Source organism: Etheostoma cragini, chromosome 2 (genome assembly GCF_013103735.1).
Source record: "Etheostoma cragini isolate CJK2018 chromosome 2, CSU_Ecrag_1.0, whole genome shotgun sequence".
NCBI lineage: Eukaryota > Metazoa > Chordata > Actinopteri > Perciformes > Percidae > Etheostoma > Etheostoma cragini.
The window spans coordinates 27,378,601-27,401,975 of NC_048408.1; the positions used below are offsets into that span (position 1 = coordinate 27,378,601).

A 23,375-nucleotide genomic window follows, 5' to 3' on the forward strand; every position below is an offset into this window, starting at 1 on the left:
AGGCATCAAAGTGGTGTACTGTTGCCACCTAGTGACCAAACACGGAGCTACAGCTATCAGCAGACTATTAGGGATGCAGCTATAATAGGATTTTTAACATTTGTTTCTACTTTATTCTTTCATTCCACTACATTTAAGAGGGAAACCCCTATGTAACACTGAAGTTGCTTTCAGAGAAAGAAAACATACACCACATCTATGGCGTTACTTTGGGTTCAACATCAACGATGGGGGGGAAGCTGAGATCTTTACTTTTTATCAAAATGAAAATTAAAAAATGTCTTTAGTTATGTGAAGGAAAATATAATAGGTATTTGGGGTGGGCTGTCCAGTTTTGCTCATTGGGAGGGTTGTAACCCCCTCCGTAAATTACAACTATGCACCAATCAAATGTGATTGCTGAACATGTCAATCTCCAACTATTGATATGCTGCTGTAACAGCATCGCTTCTTTTGGAAATGATGTTTCACAAGGTTGTGAATTGTGGAACCTGGCTGTGGGGAGTAGCTTCTATAAGTGAGCATGGTCACTTATGTTGGCTGATAAGGCCTGGCTCTCAGTGTTTTTAGTTCATTCCAAAGGTCAAGTTCTTCCACATCAAACTGGGAAAACCATTTCATTATGGCTCTAGATATATTTATGTAGAAACAGTGATGGGTTCACCAAACTGTTGCCACAAAGTTGGATTCACACTATTATCTGAACAATAAATACAAGACTTATCTTAATTAAAACAAACCATGAATAGGTGCCCAATATCAACTATGAGATGTGTACTGGGTCAGCCAATATTACAATCAGCCAATCAAATGTGATGCATTGTTATCAGTAAAATAAAGTAATTTACTGGGAAAGTGCAATGTTAAGACACTTGTACTTAACTTGTAGTATACATGCAGTGTAGTCTATATTATATAAAATAGGCCATCTTGACATAATTATCCAACGTTTTCTTTTAACATTGTGACCCAAAAGCCTGTTTCTATTATTGCTGAATGAGTGACTGGCGTTTCTCATATTCATAATTAGGCTACACTACAGCAGACTGACTCATACCAAGTTAAATTGTGGCTGCCCTGTGTGCATTTGCATAGTCTATAATCTTCACAATCAACTCTGTAATCATGACTTCCTTTATGGTGTGTCGTAATTTTTTATAAAAAAAAAACTTTAATCCAAATGAACCCCAAATGACGTATAGTAATATGCCTAAAAGAATTCACAAACTTCGAGGACACATGCTACAGTTTTCATTAATCTGCTAATGTCAAAGGGTCAAGTCTTTCTAAAGGTCAGTTCAATGATGTGACCTGTCCACGTTAACGTTATCATTATGCTTTCCAAAATGATCCTTACAGATAAGAAGGTGACATTTGCATGCGCACTTGACGCCGGAGCGATGTGTGTAATTACCTAATCTCTAACCATGCGGCAAAGCACGTTTGAACCACAGACTGTTTTGAACATCTAAAAAAAAAAAAGTTTGAACAACCGCATTTCACTTCCTAGTGTAGGGTTTCAGTCGGTTTCATTCCTGCTCAAACACACCTCCCCTCCGCACAGGCAGACCGGGGCGAGTGCGGTGATTCGGTTTCAGAGTTCAGCAGCACGCGCCTCTCAGGTCCTCTGAAGGGTGTCATTACTGGCTTCTTCTAGGGCCGCGGTAGCCTATAAAAAAAAAAGAGAATGGACATTTCCGGGAAAACTTTTTAAAAAGGGCCTTGAATTGATTTTTCTTCGGCCGGAGGCACACCTCGCTTGTGCTGAGGAGGCATACCTGTGAGGACTTGTCCGCAGCCCGTTAGCTAGCCCAAAGGACTCACGTGGGGGAGTCGAGTCCGAGGAGACACACCTTAGCTGCCTTTTGGGGTTGTACGGCGCCCTCACCCATCTCTCTCTATCTCTCTCCCACCCTCCCTCCCTCGCTTTATCTCGCTCTAAAAGCGGAGGAATCTGAAAACTGAAATGTCGTCAAATGAGAGAGCAACGCGAGCATTGAGGGAGATCCTGCAAAACCCTGAAAATGACGCTTGCGCAGACTGCGGCGCCCCAGGTAAGTTCAAAAAACATTAGGCAACATAGCCTAGTTGCTGGGATGTAACGTGCAGGAGGTGCCTAGCATTTACCTGTGCCAACACGGTAGTAAAGGTAGACTTCATGCTAGTTGGAACACAACGCTGAACGTGTCAAACACTCTCTCGTGTCTTAGTTTCTGACCTTAAATGTGTGGCAGGGTGAGTTAGGGATGTAGAGAGAAGGGCCTTCCTGGATGTGGCTATTTGCAGGTAGCAGCCAGCACAGGTGAAGTCTTTTAGTATGTTGTGTTGGAGGCTGCAACAGAAGAATCTTCAAATCTTCAATCTACAAGTCTCGGCAAGCAAAGTGAAGGGCTTGTACACTCCCACACACACTTGCTTGCAAAGGCCCTCTTTGAGATCCTTTAGCTCTTCTCCTTAAGTCCTTACACTGAGCTCATTAATTGTAGGTAGCTTATAGGAAATGTAGCTACTGCCCTACAAAGGCAAAGCAGTTAACTGAAGAAGTGAATTTGAGTTTAAATGGGTTTAATGCTGGCTACAAACTGCGTAAAATGTATTGTATTCCCCAAACCTTAATTGTAAATCTTTTTTAGTCTGATTATTTTACCCAAAGAAATCACTGTCATAAACTTCATAAAGTTCAGAATCAGAAAAGGATATATTGCCACAGTAAGTAAAACTTTAGTGTAATTTGCCTTTGTGAAAGGTGCACACATTTACACATTCACACATATTTAACATTAATTAGAAATACACAATGAATATGAATACAAGTGAACTGTTGCATAAAGCTGAATGAGTTATAACATACTCCATGCTGCCTTTGGTTAATTGCTAAGGAATGTGGGGGGGAAATATTATTTTATAGTAAGGTTCTTTCAGTTTTACTTTCCATTTTAAGGAAATATGACTTGGCTAATGTACAATCAATTTACGCGTTAATTATTTATCTGGAGGCTAATATTTAGATTAAATTCAACATAGAATGTTATCCTACACATTTTTATGTGTATGTGATTTAAATTGCTCATATTATGCTCATTTTCAGGTTCTTAATTTTATTTAGAGTTTGTACTAGAATAGCTGTATGTGGTTTAGTTTTCAGAAAACACCATGTTTTTGTGGTATTGCACATTGCAGCAGCTCCCCTTTTCACCCTGGGTGTTGAGCTCTCCGTTTTAGCTGCAGAGTGAGGCATGTCACTTCTGTTCCATCTTTGTAGGGAGTTGCACATGTGCAGTAGCTAGGTGAGGACTACTAGCCAGTCAGAAGCGGAGTATGAGGGAGTGCCATGCTAGCAGCTACGCGAGCATTGTACCGTGTGTTACAAAGTGACGCACGTTTGTCTCGGAAGTAAGGACTGGACTACAACAGAGCTGTTTTGTGAACAGTGTTTTCTGTTGAAGATTGTAAGTCCCTTTGGGCTTTTTCACTTTGTTAACCTATAACATGCACAAAAAAGATGTCTAACAAAATAAAGGAAAGGGAAACGCCAAAAAGCATAATATGAGCACTTTAAATACCGTTTGCTTCTTTGTCTTATTTTATTGGCTGTTTGTTCTGTATGTGTTTTGCTGTCACAGTAAGACTCCTCTGAATGCATATCTTTTATTATATATTATGTATTATACAGCTTTGTCCTTTGGTATGTTGGTTTGAGAAAACCAGTAAAAGGAAGTGGGTTTAAGGTTTCCCTCGGAAAATTGGTTGGAGGTGAGTATAAGCATGCAGTAGCTATGTGACGTTGCCCTGCTGCTCGTCTTGGTTTTCCATGAAGCCAAATATGTCTATTATACATAATCAAACTGTAATAATTTCTTCTGACTGTAGACTGTACCTTTGGGTCTCAGAATTTGTGGTACTCATGTTTCACTATTTTTGAGCATTTATTAGGTTAACAAATTGTTTGGACTAATTCATCTAAAATACTAAATAAATAAAATAAATAATCCTTAGTTGCAGCCTTACTGTAATATTTATCCATACAAAACATGCAAGCTATTTCTTGACCTCCTCAGATTTAATAATCTTTCAATCAGTTTTTTTTCTCTCTCTCTGTAACTCCATACCTACCACACCATGTCTTATTTTCATTTATCCATCCGCCGTACTGCATTTGTTCTCTCCGTCTTCCTCTCTGCAGATCCCGGGTGGGGCTCCTGCTCCCTGGGGGTGTTCATCTGCTTGGCCTGCTCTGGGATCCACCGCAACATCCCCGCCATCAGCAAGGTCAAGTCTCTGACCCTTTCCCACTGGGAGGACCACGAGGTGCAGGTGAGACAGCAGCACCTTATAATGGGCCAAGGTATTGTATTAAAAGTTGCAAACTCCCTCTATTATTTTAAATAGTGCGAGGATTCAAGCCAACTTTTCAGTGTCCGCTTAAAACCCAAAACATAGCGAGTAAAGATGCTAGAATGAATAGCTGTGGATGCGGAGAGGAGCCCATACAGAGAATTCCTTACTACAGGGCCCAGAATTTTGTGCTATGCCCCTTGTTCTTTGTATTGTAGACTACTTGGTTGTTTTGTGTTGATCTGTTATTTTATTTTATTTTATTATTTAAATTTGATCCGTCCTGTTTATTGAGCCTGGGGATAAGGATAGCCTCAATAAACAAGATTTTTAACCTCAAAGATCTTTTTTTGTCCGTCAAAGTAACAGTTCACTGGGTTGGAAGGGTTGTACTCCCTGCATTAAATTGGTATGATAATTTGAAAAAAGGGTTAGGCTCAGACCTTCTTCAGTGCGCCAGAGACGGTTTGGCTACTCCACACAGCGTTTGGGGATGGGAGGAAATCTTGCTCCAGTTTAGTTGTATTTCATCAAACCAATCACAATCAACTTGGGCGGGGCTCAGCACCAGAGAAAAGTAGTGCTGCTGCTGCATAATTGGTTTGGAAGGAAGGTTTTGGTGGACATTTAAAAGTTGTTTTAGTCTAAAGATAGTCTGGCTAGCTGTCTGGATTTACCCTGCAGAGATCTGAGGAACTGTTAACCATATTCCTCAGAAATCCACCAGATTTTAAAATGCCAACACAAAGGAAAAGAAAGGTAACGGACATTCGGCCTAAATGAGTGAAATCTGGCGGATTTTCTGCAATGGAGCAATCCCAGAAGTGGAACATTAAGAATATAGACTAGTTCAAAACTGTAGCCTACATTTACATGACACTCATAGTTTTATGGGGGTTACTCTATGCCTGACTAACTGTATCCAAACATTCACTGTTACTATAAGTTTGTAGAGAAATTGTGCAACAAGTTTACAAAATTCTGTATTTGTTCAAAAAGAATAAAGTGCATATCAATTATTTCAATAGTTATGACCTCACATTGTTGCCCAGGTCATTCCTGACACTGTAAATGGGATTCACATAAAACAGATGAATAATGTTGCTACTTTTCACATCGTTATCTAAAATATGTTTTGCATCTCAGCTCTTTGATTTACTAGTTTATTTCACCAATAGAGATTTTATTTGTGTTGACTTTGTTTACCGGTTGAGCCGATTCAAAAGTCTAAATGTAAAGGTGTTAAGGTGTCATTCATCCTTAAAATAGTCTCATTTTATGTGTGTGTTTTGTTAGTTCATGGCGGAGAATGGTAACGAGCTGATGAAGAGGAAATATGAGGCCGCAGTTCCGGTTTACTACTACAAACCAACCCACAAAGATGGCCAGTGAGTAACCATAGAAACACACATACATACATAAAAACATGCAAAGCTTTATACATAATCTGTTTTAAACACCAAACATATCAGTGTGTGTTATCATGGTTATCCATAGATGGAGGTTTCCTGTTTTTGTTTGTGCATGTGCATCTCTGTGTGTTTGCATGCAGAAATGAGCTAGTTTTAAAGAATTGGCTGTCCAACTTTACAGGTCAGGCAGGCAGGAAAAAGTCAATGTTGTGTACAGAGACGGGGCTCACGTAGTAGTAGCTGAAAAACAAATAAAAAGATTTTTACCATATGTGTAATGGATTTCTTTTGTTTTACAAAGTTAGTATTGAAAATGTAGCTTTTAGGATCCTGTGTCGAAGTCACGGTATTGGTACCGGTACAATACTCAGCATTACTGATGTGCAAGCCCTATTTGAATAGGACACATTTTTTTATTACATAGCCATATTGAGAGAATAAAAGTCAAAGCAAAACCAACACAATAAAAAAAAAAAAAGCATTTCTGAAATGTTTATTGTTGAAGGTCTTCTTTGCTGGAGAGATGCATTCTCTTTGGCCGCCTCCAGATTATCTGCAGACACACTCTGACTGTCTCGTAGTGTGTTAATGCAGCTGCACGGGGCAGCTTCCAGACAGGAAGGTTTAGAATTGTATCAATGTGAAGCAGCCGGAGTTTTTTGGAAAAAGAGCAAACCTTTTCATGTGGCATACAATGATACAGAAGCAGCCACAGCCACGTTTAAGCCACTTGTTGGAAATGTCTTTGTCTGACTAAAAAATGTAGTGCGTGTTTTGAATGGAAGGAGTAGCTCACCACTGTATCTGTAAATATTTGCCTGAGGACAGCTCAAATCTCCACGCCCTTTCTTCACACATACACAAGCACAGTTATACACACATGTAGCACCTTCTTTGATGATTTGTAATAAAGACTGGTGCAGCTAAAGGTGGGTGAGAGAGAGATTCCTTCTTGGTTCACGTTATGAATAGAGCTAAATCAGTTGGATTCAACTCTGGATTTTTATTGGCCTCAGACAGAGAAAGTCTTTCTGCTCTAAGAGTCAAATTAGGATCAAACACACATGCGACATGAGCATAAGAAAATGATTTGTCGACAAAGAATAGAATTTCTTCGGATTGTGTTTTAATCCTGACCCAAGTGTGTGATCACTTAAGGGTTTTAAATAAAATAGTTTCTATGTTTTTCTACTAAAACTTGTGTAAGGTATCAGGTCAACCCAGACATGACATAAGACATGAGTTTTTTTCAGAATTGAATTCATGGTAGAAATATGTGGACCTATAGTTAAGTGTCTGTTTAAAAAAAACACAGTTGCAGAAGATAATTTAAGTGATGATACATAATGGGTGCTGGTCATGACTTACAAATAATTTTTTACTAAGGTTCTTTGACATAGTAGCTTTATTTCTCTTGGATTCTGGTGCAGGGTTGTTAGCTTTGCTAGCTAGTTAGTTGAACAGCTTATAGCAAACATGATTGAAAAGTGGTTGAAAAGTTGATATATTTTAGAATTTTCCCCTACTAAATATATTTTCAAGCATACATTTCTGAATTGTGTGATTTTAAAGCGTTACAATTCAAATACCCACAGATATTAGTATGTTTGCTGTTAGCTTACCAGCTGGGCTAGCTTGCAAGAGTCTAGCTAACTTGATCATAATCAACTAAAGTAAGTGCTAAATTGTAAACCCACATTTCAGTCTGTAAACCTATGCACATTGAATGAGGATTATGTTTGAAATTGTATTTACTTCATACTTATTTTGCACATTTATAAAATGTTTATAAAGCGTTAGACTTTTACTGAAATAGGCGGTAAATGTGCTTTAGAAAATGTAAGCAAATTTACTGATCTACTTGAGCAGAATAGCCCTTCCCAGTTTTGAGTATCAGCCTTCACTTCCAACCCAGTCTGTTTCTCATTTACCACGTTTGCAAGATATCTTTTAGTCTAAAATCAGCTGGTACTATTTTACAAGCTAGCTCTATTGACATTTCATTGGTTTGTTGTGTGTTCAGGACGTTGAGGGAGCAGTGGATTCGAGCAAAGTACGAGAGGAAGGAGTTCTCTGAGCCTGGGAAGAGGTTGATATATGAGGAAGGTGAGTGTGTGCACACACACATGCATGCACACACAAAAAGGCATTCATGCTCATTCATTACCTATAGAGCTCAACAGTGACCGCCCACTTTTTTGAACGGCTCTGGTTCCGGAGCTGTTCTTTTTTCCCCATTCAAATTCTCCAATGATGTTTTATTAAAAGCGTATGTAAATGTTTTTAAGTCTGGATCCAAGCCAAAAAGCTCCAAGATTAATCGTGACCATGAAACATTTGATGTACAAGACTATGAACAGAAACTTAGGAATTATGAACTTCAGTGGTATGTCGTTTTGCGTTAACATGCAATGGTGAGAACAGTGACTTCCATCGATCAAATTGCAGGGGGTGCAATATTTGTGAAGGCAAAATATGTGTCAAACCAAGTATTGTGGTGCTGCAGACACATTCCATCCTACAAATTGTACCCTACGGACTAAAGAAAAAGGCTTTGTTTGGAACAAATCCTTGCAAAAATCACATTAAAATTATTTTAAATTTGTTTACCACATTTTTTTCACTGAAAAAGAGAATAATGATACCAAAATGATAATTCCTTTGAATATCGTGAATCATATCGCAATCGCTATATCAGTCAAAATAAACGCAATCCAATATGTTCCTCATGTTGTGCTGCCCTATTTCATATGGACTTCTAACTTCTGAAGGTGCAGAAACTTTTATTCACAACCTCAGAGCTTGTGGTCAGTCTTTCTTGGATTGTTTACATAGCTAATAATCACAATCCTTATGGAGGAAATAAATGGGATTTTTACTTTGTGAACCACACTGTTGAGCCCTATTGTTGGTTTCCCGCAGGAACTAAAGATGGCATGTTGATGAAGAAGGGGCGGGACAACGGGCAGTTCCTCAGCAGGCGATTCATCCTCTCAGAGAGGGAGGGGACTCTGAAGTATTTGACCAAATTTGACGTAAGCAACATCTTTTTAATTAGACTTTAAGTTGCCACATGCAGCTAAACACACAGCTTTTTACACAAAAAGCATTTCTCTCAGACGCCAGTGACCTACTGTAGTTAGACAGTGTTCTAATTAGTCTTGTTTGAACGCTTCCAGCATATGTGCGACACCCACACACACCCTCACACACACACACACACACACGGAACCACAACACAAATACCTTAATTAGAGAGCACTTTAAAGAAAATAAATGCTGTGTAGACAACACCCCCAAATTATGTGCTGCAGTACTTTTACACATACACACAGTTTATAACACACTTTATAGTCATACATACCTACCAAAAGCCTACAAAGAGTATCTGTACCTGTTCCTTCTGCTGTGTGTGAGCATGCTCAGACAAGCTCAACCAGCATTCTGTCCTCTGACAGTGTGGCTGATTCACTGAGCTGTACACCACCCAAACTAATTCTGGCTGGAAGCAGTGGGAGTTCTTTGGGATAACTGGGAACTGAAAATAATATTCTTAAAAATACTAGAAAAACAGACTTATTTTTGTATATGGTTCTCCAGTGTATTTGTTTTGGCATACATATGTCCTTTAACCCCTTTAACACCCTCCCCCCCACCCCTTTTGGTATTCACCTGGTGATCCTGCTATAGCAAACAACAAAACAAAACATCCTCATAGAGTTAATGCAGTGGAAAAAAAGGGAAGATGTCTCTCCAGTGCTTCAGCTTTTTCTTTGGTTTCAGAAGAGCCTTGTGGTGTGTAAAATATTCAGACTCAAGTAACAGCCTGCTGGCTTCTTAGCAAATTTGTCTCACTTTCCCTTTTTTTTTTTAATGCTGTGAGAATCAATGCACCCAATGACAGAAAAGCATAAACTCTAATCAGTTGTCAAATATCTTGTGAAAAAGTCATGGCGGTGTCAGTTTTCCGTTAAGGTCAAGGGCAGAAGGTACACACAGATAGATTCTTTTCCCATTGACATTCAAGTCAGGAGAGATGAAAGCACAGCTACCACAATCAGGTTTGCTGGGATTAGTGTTGGTCTCAGGCACTACAGTTATCAGCGATGCAGGCTGATATGTAGATAATTGCTCTAGATATTATTGTCATGGTCAGAAAGAGCGCATTTGGCCCCAAGCCTTGATACTGGAGATGTTCTGGTATCATTTTTTTCCTTCCCGATTTTGATTCCAATACCTGAACTTGCGTATTGGCCCATACGAGAACCGATCTGATACCAGGGCGTTTAATACAATCGGCCCCGTGATTTCAAAATTGAGTGGGACCTTTCTTTACACCGTTCCACTAAGTTTAATGGAAATTGGTGCCAGTATTTTTTTAATCCTGTTGACAAACTGAAAACAACTCCTCCTCTCCTCCCTCTCTCCTGCAGGCTAAGGAGCCCAAAGCAGTAATTAAGGTGGACACCATCAACGCAACCTTCCAACCTGAGAAGATAGGAAACCCCAACGGCCTGCAGATCACCTACCTCAAAGACTACAGCACCCGCAACATCTTCATCTACCACGATAGCGGAAAGGTCTGCATAGCTTGTGTGTGTGTTCCTTATCTCTTTATTTTCCTAACATTAATTGACTTAAAGGACAATTCCGGCTCAAAATGAACCTAGGGGTTAATAACCCATGGGTACCGAGTCAACCGTTCTCTGGAAGATGTTTTCATGATAATCAAATGTGATCAGTTTTAGTGCAAACCGCTAATTAGCTTGTAACGCTAGTGGTCGGGGCATGCTAAAGTAAAAAGAAACCACTATTTCTCTACCACTAACCAGGCTAAAACGAAGCATTGAGAACTTTAAAAGTGTACAGACAGTTTATTAAAAGCATATATAAAGTTGATAAAGACTGTACAGTTCACTTATACAGGCAGGCGCCATCTTGGGTAAACAGACATGACCAGTGGAACCACTAACCCCGTGCAACCAGTATATGGCTCAAGCACTGCTTTTGTTGTTACATGTAGGGACCCTCATTATGCTACTGTGGAAGTGTGGTAATATTTTGAGCCTTGTTAGTGGTACAGAAATAGCTATTTCTTTTTACTTTATTGGTGCACGGACTACTAGAGTTATAAGCTAATTAGCGGTTTGTGCTAAAACTGGTCACATTCAATTAGAATGAAAACATATCCCAGAGAACGGTCGACTAGGTACCCATGTGTTAGCAACCACTAGGTTCCATTTTGCGCAGGAATTGTCCTTTAAATTGCAGCATAAGTTGCCACTCGCATATTTTTTATCATCCATCACATGAAGGGACAGGCATGTGTTGACACTATCTGCTTTGTGTTGTTGTGGGCGAGTCTCCAAACCTTTTCAAACCATCTTTACCAATTGTGGCGGCTAATGGAATCCATTTGCAGATAACATTCAAGCTTAACATCAATAATTTTGGGTCGTTCATACATACACATTGAAATATGTGGAAAAGTTCAGTGTTCAATATCTGAGACTCAAACACAGCATCAAAATCATTTTGTTACTCAACTCAACAAAGCTAAATATGTTTTTTATTTTCCCATTTCTGATGTTTACAATATTTAATTTTACACACATGGCAAATTCTATTGAATTTTCAATGTGGGATCTTGGTTTTTTAAGTTTGATTTCATTAAGGGAACAGTGCCTTAGAATCACCCAAAAAAACTTGTTACAAAACAATGAAATGTATTCTCTGATAAAAATGAAAACACTGAATAAATGAAATGAATCAATGCAGCTCTTACATGAATACAAGCTAAATTATTGGTATAAAAATCTACTCAACTAAAAGTAAAAAGATGCTCATTTAAAATTAAAAACACAAACTGGCGCTACCCATCCTGCCCGTCAGCCACTGCAGTAGTTTCCTTCCAAAACCTCTAGTGTTTTCTTGCTAAATGATGGAGGGGAACAACAGTAATCCCAGGAATAACTCATCAAAGACTCTCTTTCCTTTCTCCTGTCTCACCCTCTTTCTGTCTTCATCAGGAGATCGTAGACTGGTTTAATACAATCCGTGCAGTTCAGCTTCACTATTTAAAGGTGGCCTTTCCTGGGGCTTCAGATGCTGAGGTGAGCACACACAAACTCACTTGCACACACATCTTGCAAGTCTTTAAAAAGTGATACCTCCTGTCGATGATTGCTGAGTAGAGCTAGGCAATTATATATTGATATTATATCGATATTGTGATATGAGACTAGATATAGTCTTAGATTTTGGATATTGTAATATGGCTTAAGTGTTCTCTTTCCTGGTTTTGAAGTCTCTATTACTGTAAAGTTATGTAATTTTCTGAACTTGGCAGTTTGTTGTTACTGTTCTATTATTTTCCTTAAGCCACTTAGTCATTATTTCTACATTACTGATGATTATTTAACAAAAATCTCATTGTTTAAATATTTTGTGAAAGCACCATTAGTCAACCCTACATTTTGTCGCGATATCAATATTGAGGTGATTGGTAAAAAGTGATCTTAATTTTTGATTTTCCCCATATCATCAGTACATACAGTACACATGCTTGTAGAGCGATTTACACTTTTTTACACAGTGACAGCATTTCCAAAATCAAAATGTCAGACATTAGTAATTAATAGTATAAATGTATTTTCACAAGAAGTTTCATGTTTTACAGGAAGGTACAAACAGAGCTTGACTTTGAAACCAAACTTTGAACAAAATAATTCCCCCTAGACTTCCCAAAAATAACTTTCTACTCTTAAATTTGTTGCCCAGTTATGTAGAAGCTCCTCCAAACGGCAGACTTGGACCTTCTTCTCAGGGTTCATGTGACAGAAGTTCTCCCTTTCAACCTGGGATTGGCTCAATAAGTCCTCCAGGCCGTGCACCTTCATTTTCAGTTGGTCAATGTACTCGTGAGCAGAATTGAGCTTATTCTGCAGCTCGCGGCTCCAGAATTTCATTCATAATTTTTTTCTCACAGTGTATGTGTGGTGTCCAAAATCTCCTACTATGCACTATATACACTCAACATGTTCAGTATTGCTCATCATACTTTTGGGTAAATTAACAGTAGCTTACATCTTTTTCAAACGCACTATGTTGGTCATATTCAGCGTCACTTCCTGAAAGCCTCCTTGCTGGTTGGAGATGTGTAACCATGGCAACGCCGGCCGACTTACGCTCTGGCATTGCCAGATAATGCTTATATTACTGAAAAAGGCAGATAACTAGACCTACAGTCGCAAAATGACTGATTTTTAAATTAATACTACAATATCATTGCGGTATCAATATCAAGGTATTTGGTCAGAAATATTGTGATATTTGATTTTTTTCCATATCGCCCAGCTCTATTGCTGAGGGTAAAATGATAATAGCACTGGTTGGATGTATGCACCAGTGAGATACTAACATTGATGTGGTTAGAACTCCCATTACCGGAATAATGCACATGTTGGCGAGCACTTCTTACAAAATGGATATTCAGCACTGGTTACTCCTTGGCTGAGGCTCATTCCGCATACTTCCGTCAGTCCACTGCTAATGGGCAGTGACCACTTACTGCTGTAGTGCCCAATTTTGATGGTTAGTACTATCCCAAAATGAACACTTATGTGAAAACTCTTACCGGAAATGACAAGCGGGATGAACTTGACGAATAGAACACATGTGAACGCAATTTTACAGCCCGCTTCCCTGTATGCAAATGAGGAGTGTCCGGCTCTACTGACAAAACTCTTTTCAACTGACCTTTGTCGATCTGAAATTATATATTTCTCACTTAAAATGTTTTCAGAAACATGTTCCACTAAACTATAATTGTAAAATACAAAATTGTGTTCCGTTCAAGCCACCATGACAGTCGGTTTGAAATTCTTGGGCAGCCAGACCCACGTGACGTTTGTCCCATTTAGTGCGAGTAGGGTCCATGGTACTTAAAACTAACTGAGACGCAGCCTTTATCTCTTCACTTTGCTTGTTGTTTTCAGCTGGTTCCCAAACTAACCCGGAACTTTCTAAAGGAAGGATACATGGAAAAGACAGGTCCCAGGGCAAGTAACACACACACACTCACACTCACACTCACACACACATACACACATACAAACCCACACACACACACACACACACACACACTGGAGGTACAGAAGTAGTCCCAGCATAATTTGTCAGTTAAGTCAATGTCAAACCCTTTACACATGGGACAAACACCTGAGGGTGCTTGTAAGTCAAGCTGCAATGCCATGGAAGCTGCCATGCCATGGAAATGTCCAAGTGTATGTTTTTTAATAGTAAAAAATTCCACCTCAAATTGCCAACCATGTTTTGCATGTAAAAACCAAGAACAATATAGTAATTACTGAAATCGTGCTGGAGACTAAGTGAGATATAATATGAAATAAACGTATACAAGTTTTTATGGGCCAGCGGTGATAGTCATTTTTGAACGGTGTTGAATTGACTTTTCTATGATAGACCATTGTCCAGTTGCTATTAAACGGTGTATCTATGATACGCATGGATGGATGGATTTTATTTAGTGATGTCAGTTAAAACGTGTTATTAACGGCGTTAACAAAAACCAATTTTAACAGCGTCAAGTTTTTATTGCGGGATTAACGTTTTTTTTTGGCCTAGCGAACTTTGCAGTTTTTACACATGCTGTTCCAACAACTAGTAACGTTAGAAAAACTACAATACCAGACCGGATCTTGCTAGACTGGAAACAAAACAACAGGCCCGCACACTTGTTTGGGCTTGCGAGCCAGCAATTAAGTAGTAACGTTACAATTTCAATGGATGGCAAGCGTGAGACGCTGAAATGGATGCCATTAGGATTCTGAATGGAAAGTTTACTTTTAAAAAGTTGCCAAATGGTTCCATTGACAAGACCAAAGTGATCTGTGTGTTTTTTCGTTCTGAACTGAGCGATCATCGCAGCACGTCCAGTCTGAAATACCACTTGAAGGCCAAGCTCACAGCTGATGCCAATTCTCGCCTCTTACCCTTGTCAAAGTTTTTATTTCACCCTTGACTGATGGACAGTGTTACATTGTGTGAGAGATTATTTGCTCCAAGTGAGAATGTTAGTGTGAAATCGAACACTACAGTAGGCTATATGTCATTAAAAAAAACATTTGCACAACGCATGCCGACCCACTTTTCCATGTTGATAAGAGCATTAAAATGAGAAAAATAAAAGGGACATTTAGAATAGATAAAAATGTGTGATTTTAATTGCAAGAACAATGACAGTAATGTGATTTATCGTGAATAAATATTTTTATGGTTTGACGGCACTAATTTTATTATTTCCAAACTGTGAAAGGACTCTGTTACAGCAGCAAGTTACAAGGACATACACACATACTCACCCACACACATACAGAATATACAAGAAATATACTAGAAATACAAACAATAAGACAATAAATAAGATACCAAAATACCAGAGATACTACTGAAAAAAATATATAGCCCAGCTGTCAGTGTGGCTGCTTTCCACTGCTGCCTGACAGGCTGACTGACAGCTGATAGGACTTACCTGCCCGCCTCACTGTCCGGCTGTCTGAGAGGGAATGAAAGGCTTCTATCTGAGGATCAACTTGTCAAACCTTCAAATGTCCAAAGAAACACAATTGTATGTTGGTATTAAGCAGAGAACAACATCACAAAGAGCCATCTGTGAATATATATATGTAGTTTTGCTCATTTGCACCGATTCTTTTATATTGGCAAATGTGAACACATGGAGGTGCTTTCCCACATCGGATTGAGACAGAATCACCTGCACAGGCAACACCAAGCAACCTGATACTGAGGAACACAGCTGGTTGTGTCTTCAGACAGACACAGACTCCCAGTTTAATCTCCGTCTGTCAGGCTGAGAGATGAAAGGACTCACAAACTTGCTGCTTTGGGCTGCTTTGCTAAATGGATGCCATAATTCATTTCCCTCATACACATATGAGACATATTTGTGGAAGGAGTCACTAGGCGAATTGAGAAGGGAGCAATCTGTTGTTCATATGCCACAATGATAAAATTATACACTTTTATGAAGCTAATTTGGCAGCAGTCGGGAGACATAAGCATCCTTATTATTTGAAGCTCAACTCTGAACAGAGCTTTAGCTACTTGTGCATTTCAGTAAACTCTCAGAAGGTGCTGCATATTCTTTGATAGAATGCAAAAAGAACAAAAATGCCCTTTTTGACTTTAACGTTTAGTGCTCAATTAGCCTCCACCATCTACCTCTACAAAATAGTCAACAATTTACATGATTGGTTTTGCTTTTTTTAGACATTATATGCTGAATTATGAATTGAAAATATAATTGACAATGATTAGTTGCAACCCCAGCCACTTTAATAACTGGCAGTCTTAAAGAAAGTAATCAGGAAACTCTGACATCTGAATTCCTAATACAAAAAAAAATCATAATCATGAAGAGATTCAATACTTGAATAAAAAGAATAAAACAGTGAAACAGTTAAACAAATTATCTGTGTGGCTTGATTAGCTCACTTGGTAGATTGAGTGCATACACAGTATATGGAGGTTTACTCCTCAACACGGCGGCTGTGGGTTCAGCTCCAACCTGTGGCCCTTTCCTGCATGTCATTCCCCCATCATGTTTTCATCTATCATGTAAACATGAAGGCTCCAAAAACTGGGAAATTACCCTTCATTTTCCCATAATATGATACACTTTTAATTAAAAAAAAAAAAAGACTGACACCTCCTTCGGTACAACAATGCTGCTTTATGTCTCTACAGTTTCCCGTAGAGACATTGTCTGTCTGTGTTTGTCTGACTCACTCACCTCATGTCTGACTTTCTCTGTCAACTCTACAGCACACAGAAGGCTTCAAGAAACGCTGGTTCACTCTCGACCAGAGGCGACTCATGTACTTCAAAGACCTGCTGGTATGGCATCTTTCACACGCCTACACACATCAGAAAACACTTCCGTATAGGTGTCTGTTTATTTTTAAATACTTTAATTCTTGCCTGAGGGACTATGGTTCCTTTTGTTGATCAAAATCTACCAACATCAGTGTATACGTTAACATGTGCATAATATTCAGTTTTTCGCCCTTATTCCAAAAGAGACCGTTTTCCGACTAAGCTGTTTACACGGCTAATGAAAGAGAATATGGTTGGTTTGTGTACAGCAACTTTAGCAACAGACCTGAGCATAAGCTGTAGACAAGCAAGAGGCCGTAAACTGCGGTAAAAACACAGATTGAGATGGATATTCCCAATACGCTGTATACATGTCTAAAGAATGCCTCTAATACCTGAATAATACCAGAATATCCAACAAAAAAGCTATATTAGAAGGCTTTATTTATAATATCCAAATGGAATATACTGTTTACATGACCAATGATGATCAAATTCAGAAAATATTTTCATATTCAGAATAAAAGTGGTATATTGGTGTGCATGAAAACATACTTAGTGCCTTGATGGTACTTTTTTGCTCTATAAAGATAAATGAACACTATGAACAGTTGGAGTTTTTTTTTTTTTTCATCATTCAAATTAGATTTAGTAGACAATGTTGGGGATATGAAGCCATGACTCAGTGGAAGAGGGTGATCAAAGGTACTTTCATTCATACGTAATGTCATTATACGTGGTTTAGATTGCCATGACCTCGCAGTGTGGATTGCCTCAAAGTGAAGTGGTATGCTAAACCTGCAGAGTAGGTTCATCCTGTAAAGCTACACTTGACACTTTTGCAGACAACTCTACGTGTAGACATGTTCTTCATTTTTCTGATATCTTTGCTTGAAAGGCAGAGACGTTGTAAAAGTGAGATTGGGAGTCCTTGCAATAAAAACAGCTCCACTCTTATCATTCAGAGACTTGCCTTGAGAGGCGCTGGCTCAGATTTCCCAAGACTTGGCTACATGCACATCAGATAACCAAGCCAGATTAGCTCAACATTCTCGCTGATGCAATAGTTCAATGGAGAGGTGCAATGAATATAGGTGACCGAAATGTCCAACCTAACCCCGAGAGTGTTGGACAAGAATGACTGGTAGATGAAAGGAAGAGAAAGTCTAGTGGAGTTGAGAGCGGGCTGGGAATATGCGGAGGAAGCTCAAAGCAAGTGTAACTTGATCACTTGAATAATTACTCAATTATGCACATTTGATGTTGTCTATACAGTAGTGCACTCATTATGGAAGTTTTCACACTTGGCTTACAACAAAGTAAGTTAGATTTCTTCTAGACGATAAGATATTGTCACCTTTCCGTTACACCAGGACAGTGAAATAACTCAACTGTATCTTTTTGACAAATTGGCACTTTTATAGTTTTATAGGATATCATGCAAAAGTTACTTGTGCAGAAGTGTCTTTAAGTTTTTGACATCTTCTATGAAGGCATGTTAAGTAAGAAAAATAGTGTACCCAATTAAATACCTAAGTTAAAAAGCTTTCTGGACGTTATCTTGCATGATCTGTGATTTTGACATGGCGACCCCCTATACTTTCCCAGAATGTAAGTGTGCTCTGATTGATCGATCACTGATTGCTATCGGCCAATAAAGGCTTTAAATTTGATCGGTGGTCCCCATAAAGGCCGATCAGATCGGCCAATCAGATGATGCACTTCTCATGAGAAGAATTGTTACTACGGCTGAAAAACGTCTGCAGTGATTGAAATGACATTTTTAGATTTTGAGCTAGGACAAAAAGCTCAACAATTACTGATATATCCTCTAAACATGTGTGACTGTTATGTCATGACTTCTATTTTCAGTTTATTACAGCAGGAGGACAAGCCTAGAATACTTTCCACCTCATGCCTTTTTATCTTGACATCCCAATATATGTGGTTTTGTTTCCTTTGCTCTGCACTTTACATTTAAGTACACTTTAAGTTTGTGTTCGTTAACAATAAACGCTGTTTAAGGTGTGTTTCTAACAGAGGAAGTAGAATGTTGAACGTTTCCTATCATTAAAAGTAAACCGTTCACAATACATTATAATCTGTTAATTTTAATACATATACATTGTTGACTATTAAAATTAATATATGTTAAATATATGAGAAAATAAATAGAATGCTTCAAATAAACTTGGTGATCGATACCAACAAATACTGCTTCCAGCAATCAGTGATTGGCCACAAAAAATCCTGACCGGAGCACCAGAATGTATCAGATTTCAAATCAGATGTTGTCACATCACTTGTCACATCTGATTTAATCAAAAACTAGTCTGTGATCACAATGTTCCACTCCCGGGATTGCTCCGGTGTCCTTCTCTTCCGCCTTTCTGCCCTTTCAAACTCTGGTCAATTCATGAGGACTATGACTCCTCAGATCTCTGCAGGGTAAATCCAGACAGCTAGCTAGACTATCTGTCCAATCTGAGTTTTCTGTTGCACAACTAAAACAACTTTTGAGCGTACACGCATTCCACCCAAAAAAGTTTCTGCCCAGGGTTATTTTGCAGCGGATTTAAAGTAATGCTAATAAACCAAAGCACGTTTTTTTCCCATCCTGGAATGCTTTGTGGACTGGCCACTGGTCTGGCAACTACTCAAAATCTGATTGAAGTGAAGCATTCGCAGTGGATCTGGTAGATAGTACATCAGTACATTGTGTCTAGTAGATACAATGTTTATTTAGCCGGGTCTCACTGATATACAAAGAAACTCAAAACAGACACTGCTGGGCTTTAAATCAATGAACCAAGAAAATAACCAAAAGATGTATCGATGATTAAATAATCTTTAGTTGCAGCCCTGAATGTCTAAGGTTCATGGCATTTCATGCGCAAAGTGTTAGGATCACCACAGTATATAGGATTAATCCTATTTTTACCATCAATGTATGTACAAAATTTGGTGGCAATCCATCCAGTGGTTGTTGAGATATTTCACTCTGGACCGACCAAGTAGCCAACAGACCGACATTGTCATCCCAAGAGCTAGCACTGCTAAAAACATCTGCTTGGGAGCTAGTAGCACTAAACAAAGCAATAGTTCTGTTTTTCACAGTACCCTGAATTCAGGAGTTTTCAGTTGACCTGTGTTTCTTTGTTTGTAGGACGCCTTTGCCAAAGGTGAAGTGTTTTTGGGGTACAGGGACCACGGTTACAGTGCCTCCCCCGGCTTGCCCGCTGGCACCCACTGCAACGGCGCCTGGCAACATGGCATCACCATAGAAACTCCTGATCGCGGCTTCCTGTTTACTTGCGAGTCAGAGAGTGAGCAGAAGGATTGGCTGAAACACTTCAATGCGGTCATAAACACTGTGATGTCCCCTCAGGAGTACACAAGTAAGAATCCAAACATTAAGCCTTTACATAACATTAAAGCCTTTACAATGAACATTACATTAAAGCTTCACATCAAATAGCTACTTGCTCCACCGGGGCACAAGGGAGTAAATAACGAGCCACAAAAATGCATTTTTAACTTAAGTTAGACATAAAAAATTGTGGAGGGTACTTTAAGTGGTTTAACACATTGAACATTTTAAATTAAACAGCTTATTAACATCGTGCTCGTTCCCCCGTGTGCGCTGATGAACTCATCTGTTGACGTTTCCGAATGCCTTCCTACAGCTGCCCATTAAAAGCGGGCTTTCCACACAAACGTACATGTGTCCATAGTATAACAAAAAAATGAGATTTTAACTGTGTCAGGCTCGGGACATAAATATCTTAATTTGCATATATATTATATTCTTAATATCTAATGCCTGTCGGGCTCGGGTCAAGATCGGTCACTGCTCTGTCGGACTATGCTGCCCGATCAGCAGGCTGATGCTGATGCAGAGCAGGTAATAATATAGTAATATTAGCTAATTACCGCAACGTAAGCTAATGCTGTTGGGCTGCCAATATTTTTCTTGACATTTCTTGCTTTACCATTAATATCAACCTTCTAGTGGTGCTACATGAAATGCCAGGGGATCACAAAAATCAGTAGGATACATTGTCTAGGAACCATGCATGTTTGTACAAAATGTAATGGAATTAAATAGAAAAGTGTATGTAAATGACTCTAAGATGATACAGCTGTCAACTCATTTAATGCTCAGGATGTGAATGTGAAAAAAAACTTAACCACACAAGGTTAGCAGTACTTTGTAAGCATAATTTTTCTAGCCTTAGATTGGTTTCTTTAGAGCATGGGATACATTTGAGTCCACACCAGAAAGTATTTAGAGCACACAAGAAAAAACAGTTATGTTATATCTCCTTAGGGGCTCTGTTCAAAACCACCCAGATGTGCAGCTCTAGAACTGTGCCACTAGTACGGCACATACCTGAACTTCCTGCTATAAAATAAATCCACTTGACTTTTATTTTTGCATCTTGCAGAAGAGCATTGCGATTAAAAAAAAAATGGTTCATGTACTGCAATAAAAGTCTACACTTATGCAATTATACAAATGACAAGAATGGATTGGAAGGGTTAATAACTTCAAATTCATTAATACCAAGGCTCTTTTGTATTAGCCATACAAAGTGATTTGTCTAAATGGGTAACAGAGCACTTTTTCTAACTTTGAACTTTGATTTGTATTCAAGTGGAAGCCTTGTTCAGGCACAGGCATTGATGGACCAGAGGCCAGTGGGACCATCTCCTCTCATCCCATCACCAATCTGCCACAGGAGGACCCACCATCAGTCCTGCCACTGAGCACCAGCCTTCAGCCTTTATCACTGATATGGTCAGATTGGAGCTTGTTCCAAGTTCCAACGGTGCTCTTTGTTAAAGGAGAATTCCGGTCGATTTCAACATGTAGTTTGTAAATTTGGAGTGCTGTCAGAAAACAATCGGTGGTGTCTACCAAAAGTTATCCTCCTGCTAGATTTTGCACCCAACAGGCTTAAACAGGGCACGTTTTAAACTTGTTTTTAACCTCTAAACATGCTTGAAATGTGAATACCAGTGCCTACTCATGTGCAGTTATTCTTTCCAAATGAACACAGCGAATTTGACTGCGGTATGTGACAGAAAGGCATTAAAGTGCTAATTCAGCCAGTGCACATACAAGTTTGAAACATGTTTAAGCCTGTTAGGTGCAAAATCTAGCAGGAGGATAACATGGTGTAGGCAGCACCGATTCTTTTCATTTTTTCTACTGACAGCCCTCCAAATATACAAACAACTAAACTACGTGTTGGAATTCTATTTTAACTGGGTTAGAAATGCAGACCAAGAGAACCTAGGCATATTCATTAGTAAACGAAAAAACAATCAGTTAGAGTTAGTATTTTTTAATTTTTTTGTAGTACCCTTAATAACCAAACAGTCTGGACAGTGCTAAAACATCCTTCTTTTGGGATTTTATGTAACACTTTTGAAAATATAGATGACAATCTTTCCTTGGCTTTTTCAGACATGGCACCTGTTTCCCAATGGTAACTAAATATGGGCATGTGAAACGCATTACTTTCTGTGTGTCACTGGAAGTTGTTTTATTTTTTTTATCATGGTACAGTAAATATATACATATTTGAATTTGGAGAAAGACATTTTTAAGGCAAGAATTGCCTGGGTATTGTATTTTATACCAAGTGTGTTGTGATGATTGACTTATAAGGTACATGGAGTCAAATGGGTCAGACGGGTACAGACCATCAACTGGTTAAATCTTTGAGGGATTCAGAATTCCTTTTGAGTTATCTCTCTGTTTTTTGTTTTTGTTTTTTTTAGCATTGTTATTGGATGTTTTATGTAAACATTTTAACTAGAATAGAATACCTTTTATTGTCATTATACATATGTACAGTGAGATTAAAACCCTGTGCCAACATGTACATAAGGCCTTTGCCAACATGTACATAAACATGTACTACTCTCATGACTTTATATTCAGCAAGTAACGCAGTCCAGTTTATGATCTACATCTGTGTCACGCTGCGTATTGAACTGTTTCAGTCCAAAAGGTCAAGGAGAGGTTTTTATTTAACAAAACAATACCTTCAGACACACTACCTGGACAGTTTGCATCATGAATTAAACAGGACAGAACGTGATTTTGTATTTTATAGACTAGGCAAATGTTGATTTTGTGTAAGTTTTTGGAGACATGTTAGTACTTTTGTAAAGGACATACTTGAAAGACAAAAACAGAGATTTGCTGATGCATTGGGATAAAGGCAGGAGGCACTGTAAGCCATTACATGGTCTAACAACGCCTCTCTCTGGCATACAGTACATATACAGTACAAAGTCTTTGTCAAAACAAATAATATTTCAAATTTAATTTTTTCCCACCCAAGAAATTAGTCCTTAAAAGTGTTGTTTTATATTCATTTTCTAATTTTGGTTAAAGAGGTACTCAGATTACATATGGATTTGGTGTCTGTTTGGTATGTATATATATATATATTTTGGAGAAGCATTTCTATGCTTGAGCATTGCTGACTGACATACAGTGCCACATGAAAATATTGATGATTGCTATTAAAGTAATTGCTCTGGAAGTTGTCAAAGAATCTCTGTACAGACTTGTCTACAAATTCAGTAATATTAGTAGTAGTAGTAGTAGTAGTAGTAGTGGTCTTTTAAAATAGGTCTCTCACGGTAGATTATCAATCTCCTCAAACTGAAGGTGAATTATTCCAAAACCAT

General features: G+C 38.6%; 1 protein-coding gene across 1 annotated transcript; it reads left to right on the forward strand.

The window, feature by feature from the left end:
- Window positions 1-1,534: 1,534 nt before the first annotated feature.
- Window positions 1,535-21,512, forward strand: zgc:92360 (uncharacterized protein LOC436988 homolog). The gene is made up of 11 exons (XM_034884801.1): window positions 1,535-2,054; window positions 4,184-4,314; window positions 5,632-5,723; window positions 7,771-7,853; window positions 8,670-8,782; window positions 10,181-10,327; window positions 11,777-11,860; window positions 13,745-13,807; window positions 16,614-16,685; window positions 19,831-20,062; window positions 21,323-21,512. Exons 1-11 carry the CDS (start codon window positions 1,967-1,969, stop codon window positions 21,349-21,351), a joined length of 1,134 nt encoding a protein of 377 aa, XP_034740692.1. The 5' UTR covers window positions 1,535-1,966; the 3' UTR covers window positions 21,352-21,512.
- The last annotated feature ends 1,863 nt before the right edge of the window (window positions 21,513-23,375 follow it).

Bases quoted from the DNA above. Each gene is read 5' to 3' on its own strand.
- zgc:92360 (XM_034884801.1), top strand. From the start codon at position 1,967: ATGTCGTCAAATGAGAGAGCAACGCGAGCATTGAGGGAGATCCTGCAA. The intron at 7,854-8,669 runs GTGAGTGTGTGC...GGTTTCCCGCAG, and splicing joins GAGGTTGATATATGAGGAAG to GAACTAAAGATGGCATGTTG. The intron at 10,328-11,776 runs GTCTGCATAGCT...TGTCTTCATCAG, and splicing joins TCTACCACGATAGCGGAAAG to GAGATCGTAGACTGGTTTAA.